General features: G+C 32.9%; 1 protein-coding gene across 2 annotated transcripts in view; it reads right to left on the reverse strand.

Moving 5' to 3' along the window:
- Window positions 1-2,505: 2,505 nt before the first annotated feature.
- Window positions 2,506-7,101, reverse strand: part of LOC108574466 (protein cycle) — a 35,083-nt gene continuing 30,487 nt past the window's right edge. The window contains exons 7-13 of one of the 2 annotated variants that reach the window (XM_017937066.1): window positions 6,646-6,886; window positions 5,720-5,858; window positions 5,220-5,338; window positions 5,048-5,130; window positions 4,293-4,453; window positions 3,379-3,526; window positions 2,506-2,793 (exon numbers count right to left, since the gene is read on the reverse strand). In XM_017937066.1, the coding sequence (XP_017792555.1) occupies window positions 2,621-2,793; window positions 3,379-3,526; window positions 4,293-4,453; window positions 5,048-5,130; window positions 5,220-5,338; window positions 5,720-5,858; window positions 6,646-6,886 (1,064 nt within the window). In that variant the 3' untranslated portion in view covers window positions 2,506-2,620. Of the gene's footprint in view, window positions 2,806-3,341; window positions 3,527-4,292; window positions 4,454-5,047; window positions 5,131-5,219; window positions 5,339-5,719; window positions 5,859-6,645; window positions 6,887-7,101 lie in introns of both variants that reach the window. The other variant, XM_017937067.1, reaches the window with a different exon arrangement.

Consider the following 7,101-nt stretch of genomic DNA (forward strand, 5'->3'; position numbering starts at 1 on the left):
TTTACAATGAAAAATTTTATATAAAAACAATTACAGATTTAAAGAATTTTCCTATTCTTAATGGTATGATCAAACGTTTTTCCCTACGTAGTAACATTTATTTTTAAAGTACCATTTATACTATATTGTATGATAATATATATTTATTTACATATACACGCTTTATGTACATTATTCTTATGTAACATACGTAATTTATCATTTTCATTCGATCAGTTCACTTAGCTGCATCGTGAAGTGATTTCATTGGATCCATTTTTCGGCACAATTTTGCTTTTAATTAAAATGTTGTACGACGAATGTTTATGTGTTAAAATATTTATAAAAATATAAATCTGAAACAAGTTCTGGCACGAAAAGTGAATCAATAAAAAAGCACACAAAGTTCATTTTTACAATGAAAGTATCTAATTTCACGAATCAAACAAATCGAAATACATTTAAGAATAAATATGTAACAAATGTTCCTTAATTGCATTTCGATATTATCTAAGAATTCATCTTGCAATAATATACAGTGACCAAAGGTAATTATTCTTCAAAGTAAAGATTTCAATTATTACAGCAAATATTCAATTGAACATTCAATTTTACTTTAACTTTACAATGTTTGCAAAACATGAGGACGTACGCAAAATTTTCAAAAGTTTCAGCTAAAGAATTTCAGTATTGTCACAAGACATCATGTTCTATTTAGTTTTTGTATCCAAAATAATTCATCACAGCATACACTGATAAAGTTGATCAGCGTTTTAATTACTACACCGGATTACCAGGCGGAGTGACTGTCGCAAGGTTTTCGAAAAGAATATGTGGCGTGTGAAGAAACATGAAGGCTTGTGTTCATGTCGCGACGAAGGCTGTTTGCGGTTCCTGAAATGTTCGTCATCATTTTGTGGTTCCTTACAATTTAATTAGGTACGCTTTGCGTCATATCACGCGTTCTATGAGAATATATATTTACACGCAACGTTAATTTGTCACTAAAAACAACATACAGGAACTTCGACTTCGATACTCGGTAACGTTTGTTCCTTAACGTTCGCCAAAATAATAAAACACTTCATTTGACGCGTTCGAAGACTGTAAGATGTTCCGTTGATCTGCACCGTCTGGCACAACAAGACATTTATACTGATTACCGTGTAAAAGGTTTCCAATACATATATGTACAATGTTGACTTAGCTCTTCGCTTTACGAAACGGACAATGTGCAATGAACATATTATATACATATAAATATCCACATAATTGTTTTTTTGAAGTAATCATTGGTGTACAGTATCGGTGACTATTGCCTTCTAAGCATTTGGGAAAGTGTATAAAACAATTTTTGACTTACTTTCTTAAGTGGCATATTTTCTCAAAGTTCACAATTTTTCTTTGAACATTTCTTATACGTTTGCCATCTACAGTGTTGTATTATGCTAGAAATAAGGATTGGTATAGTTCTGCATTTATATAGTACATACTTCTAAAGTCAATCTGCCTATATGAAAATAATAACTTTATATTTAAAAATGTATGTAGAAAGGGAAAAATGTATGTATACTTATATGAAAATTTTGTAAGATAAAATGTATGTTTCAATACCACTTGAATTAATAAAATTTTGATCAAATAATAGGTTAGTTCTTTTGAATAACTGTTATTCCATAAGTATTTCTTTGTATTTTTCGTAGTTCGAATGAAACTTAGTTGACAAAAGTCACCGAATAATCCTGCGTATTACTTTTTACTGAAGGCGAAAAATAAGCAGAAGTAGATCAATAGATTACAATGAAATACAGATTGAGGTAGGAGACCTGATGTTACCGCGTGAAGCTCTTGAGCGAAAATTCGAAATTAACACTTCTAAACAATCAGTTAATTAATAAGTTGAACTATGATATTAAGATAAAAATAACTGTTCTTACAATATATTTAAATCATACCTAATCGTGTAGAAAAGACGTAAAACAACAGAAGTTTAATTATAAATTACGAAAAGAGCCACTTAATGATCCATTGGATGATATTAAAAAAATACGTTTGATTCTCAGAGGGCTATAACTTTACGAACGAATTATTCCCGAAATCATCCTTGTTTACGATGCTCGACGATCGTTCGACGACTGTAGCCAACGAATTCCAGACCGGTCTCTGTTTGCTCGTTTCCAAACGAACATAAACGTTCACTTAAACTTAGTAGTAGATTAACCGTTCTGTACGTTTGATATTCTATTCTTGATCACAGAAATGATATGTCTATAAAACTAAAACGCTCGATGATTAACGCTCATTCATTAGACAGCACCGTCTCAGCACCAAGAATATATCTGTTTAAACTGTTTCAATGAAGCAAAAGAGACAAAACAACATGAAAATGTCGTAGAGATGTTCGTGCACTAGTTTCCAAACAGTTAAAACGTAGACACAACTGACGAAAGAGTTGATCAAGTACTTGAATACGACGAGATTGTAAAACAACAAAATAGAAAAAAAAACATCAACTGCTTGGTCCTCACTTGAAACTATATGTACACACACTTCTAGGTTGTGAAACAGTCAGCATAAGGTATCTCCATCGAACACTTGAGAAGATCGATTCAGTTTCACGTGGACCGAGAATTCAAATGTACTATGGAAGAGGCCAGGGTAAACCAGAAAAGTCCACGGGACCACCTAAACCTGCATCTGCCTCTAGGAGGCTCATTATCACGGCCATTGCTGCTTCGTCGTTGCCATCCGATGGCACCGGGTTCGGTGATTCATTAATCGTGGTACCACCGATCATGTCCATCATATTCTCGTCTGGTGACGCTCCTAAAAGGAGGGGGAGGTTATGTTATGCGCAGCTGTTATACAAAGGTGCACACTAGGTGTCGCCATGTACGCTACTACTGAAATTATAATGCTATGCCAAAAAACGAACATTATATTTGCGGGCTTGATTGCTGGATGTTCGAACCTTTAAAACAGACTGACATCATTTTATACTAACTTCTTCTTTTGGTTTTTGGAACACAATGAAATTTCGATATAGTCTAAAAAAAAGAAGCATAACGAAACAAGGTTTTGCATAAATAACGAAATTAGTCTGCTTAAAAATTGACCAAAAAAAAAAAAGAAGATATATGAGATATATTTGTTAATGCTGAAAATTTTTTATTTTATATATGTTAGATCCAATGTGTAGGTTTCTCTCTAGATATCAGAACGAACTTCCTTTTTGCCCAATTTCGCTCAGAGAAAACCAGCGTTTTATGCGTTTTGAGGATGATCGATCAAGCTTTCGCTCGGTCTTCTTTTTTTTGAGCGACCTAATCTGTTTTGGTAAATCCGGCAATCGCACTACACACCAAGAAACGACTCCTTAGAGACAGTAATAGCTATGACCTTGGTCGTTCGCGATGCTGTTCAGCTGCAAGTTGTTTGCTATGTGGTTGTATGTTGGTGTAGGATTACTGCTGCTGTTGTTGTTGCCTCTGGCTGGCTGCGCCACGTCCTGGACTCTCTCAGGCGATGCGGTAGTAGTGATCTGTGACTTTTAACGAAAACAAGATATGAAAGAAGAATATTCTATTTAATTCTTTGCGGTACAGTGTTACAGGAATGTATATTAATTTTTCTAGTATTTTAAAACATTTCAACTTATTTAAAAATATTTTCATGTAATAACAGTCAAATTTTAAATGTGTATGACAGATTAACTGAACAACTAATAATTTTACTATTTATCTGTATTTGTCTTTAACATACGTTTTTAAATTAGCTAATTTGATAAGACTCTAAGTTTCTACAGGGTAAAATATAAAGATGCTAAATATAGAAATTAAATATCTTCAACTAATTGTAAGACGTAAAGTAATACGTTATAATTTCAAAAATCTGCAGAAAATGACTGAAAAGAATTCTTCTGTGTAAATAATCAAATAAAATGTAATTTAAATTCATTGTCACATAAAACATTACACTATTATTTGTCACCAAATCTATTGAAATTCTTCAACGCTTATACTTTTGAGATCAATATTAAAATTTCTTTTCTTGCTTCAGGGAAATATTACTTCCAAAGATTATGTAATAAACACATAATCATTCTTGATAAGAATCATCGAAATTTGTCACTTGAGCTAAGACTGTATCAGAATAGTTAAAGGGTCAATATTAAATGTACAAACAAAATGAAGAAAACAATAAGAAAGTAACTAGTGAAAATGTGTATTCTGAAATTAAAATGAATGCTCTGTCGATAATAAATTTCTAACAGGCAAAAGAATTGGAGTTAATATCTCCATAGTTATAACTACCTCGGTATTTAACAAAGCAGGGTCCTGTCCTGGCGCTGGACTGCTACCGGAAGAGGAATCTTCACCGCGTCTCTGAAGATCCAGGACTTCCTCTGCTATCTGGCGACCAATTTTACTTACCTCTACGTGACTTGAGATCAATCTTTCTAATCCACCGTTACCTAAAATTATTTTTAATTATGAGACGAAAATAATTCTTTAAACGGTGGTGTTCTAAAATAGTAAAAATTAGAGAAATGATCTATTAAAATATTCAAAGCATCGATAATGGTAGTTTACGAATATTTCATACTTTGCAATTATGCATATATCTGAACATATTAGTTATATATAATTGTTAATACAGAGTTAATTTAGAATAGAAGATAAAATACATCCTCGATTTACACGACAAGTTATGCGAATGAAAGTTCCACGTAAATCGAGATTAGCATTTGTAGAAAATAAAGGGATAGGTTTAAAAATTTTCTTGCTTTATTGTACAACATAAAGTGATCAATTTACTCTTGTATTACATAGAATTTTTGTACATGTTTATAATGTTTAATATCCTCTTTAAGCTTTGACGACCTTCTTCTTGTTAGTAGAGAAGGATGGCAGAATACATGTATACTTATCAATGAAAATTTATTTTACAATGTTTTCTTCAGCCGTATTCTTTAGCCGAATTACTTTATAAATCGAGGATTCAGCGTTAATGTTAGATATTTAAAAAAAAAAAAAAAAAAAGGTAATTTCAAACGTATTCTACTCACTTTGTGTAAAATAGTCGTAGTTGCCCTGAACACTAGAATCCTCAGATCTGTTTCCACTGTTTGTAATCGATCGGGAGTCACAACTAAACACGATCATTTTCATTCGTTCAAACGTTTTACCAGAATTTCATAGAAATGTTGCATTTGAATGTAAAATACAATTGAAACTTACGAAGTAACAGAGTTCTTGGCTATTAGGTACTCGATATCTTTGGTCCACGGATTTCTGAAAGATTTCCATTCGGATTGAAGCTTCACGAAGCTCGCACCTTTCGTCCTAAACCTGTATATCTAAAAGAAACACAATCATCTTGTTACAAAATTTTGGAGAAATATGTTTGTCAATTAATTATGATACCCTCGACAGCAATGATGGTTAGCTTTGTAAATTTGAATGTAAATGGATTTCTAAAATTCAATAAAATGCTTAAAATTTTTCAAATTCAATACGAATACATTTTTAAAATTTAACAAAATCTAATAGAAATATATTGCTTTAATTTATTCCTACTGAAAATTTGCATGTTAACAGACGTAAGAGCGAGTATTCAGCTAGAGATAATCGAGAATTTATGTACCGAAGAACAACGTCGAGTGCGTCGCTTAAATCAGTATTTCAAACAGCAACTATCATCATTGCAGAAGGAAGGACGAGGGCGGTTGGTGATTTACCTGTGTGGTGACGCACTCGGACGCCTGAAGAGCAGCTTTATGAGATTCCGCCAGGTGAGGAATATCATCGTGGTGATAATATTCGTACATACTCGTGCCGAGGAGCTCTTGCGGGAGGAAACCTAATACTAACGTAGCCCTGCAAATTATTAGAACTATTATTAGTATTAAAGTAAGCAGGTAGGTAAGTATTAACCCTTTGCACTCCAATGGCGCTTTTATGGCGGCACGCGTAATTACTTTGGAGAAATGTACAATTCAGACTTTTTTTTATATCATCAAAATAATGCAAATTAACACAAGAAATGCAAATAAATAAATTCGTAAACACTAAAAATCCTTTTTTTTTTTCCAGACGAAACTTTGTCCTTCCAGAAGATTCATTATTAATCTTATCAAAAAATGCTCGGAGTGCAAGGGGTTAAGTAAATTTTACTGGATGAGTATGAAATGACAATTGCTACTTTAATCCTCCACAGTCATCTTACTTGCAGATTGTGTGTTTATTTATCTATATTTTATAGTCACACTTTATTTATTTACTGTTCCACTATTGCACTATATTGTTGTACTGTTACATTATTACTAGCAAGTTTCTTTATAATAATTACTTTTTATATCTATCCCTGCTGCCCCCATTAAAATGTAAAAGAAATGAACCAAAACTCTTCTTCTCGTGGGCAAAGAAAGCTCAAGTTACAGAGGGTCAAGATTTTCTTCTATACTATTAAAAATTGTAGGAAACCTCGGGAAGAGAGAAATCTTTCACTTCTAAAAATAACTGAATAGCAATTTTCAGAAATAGAAAAAAAAATTTGTACAGCGTGCTGAAGTTTCCACAGTGTTTGTTGTACAATGAAATGAACTAAAAATACACCGTTCCTCGTGTGATTCCTAAGAAAAGAGCTTAGCATTGAAATATTAACCTCTGATCGACGAAAAGGAATTTGCCGTCCATCGCGTGTCGCGAAACAAATTTTATAGGTCGCAAACGTGGCTTTTTAGGCAAGGACGTAGGTATCGTGGACTGTAATCGACCGACCGCAACTAAACACGACAAATTGCAAGCTTCACCATCTCCATCGCCTTCCTGTTCCTCGAGGTCGATTTTTGCCGGCGCCCAGGACTTCAAGTATCCGGTACACTGGATTACACAGTACTTCCAGTCTGCAAAAATACGCGTTAAAATATATATTTAATAAATTATCGGTATACATCGCCACCCTTCGATGATTGGATTTGAAAATTTCAAATGATACATGAAACTTTCTAGTATTTTTCGCCATTTCTTCCATCTTATTTATCCTTTGAAACCATTCTAACCTTAGTAATTGTATTATTACGATTGTTAAGTTGATACAACTTAATTTTTGTACATTTCA

The sequence above is a fragment of the Habropoda laboriosa genome, unplaced genomic scaffold (genome assembly GCF_001263275.1).
Source record: "Habropoda laboriosa isolate 0110345459 unplaced genomic scaffold, ASM126327v1 scaffold172, whole genome shotgun sequence".
Lineage (NCBI taxonomy): Eukaryota > Metazoa > Arthropoda > Insecta > Hymenoptera > Apidae > Habropoda > Habropoda laboriosa.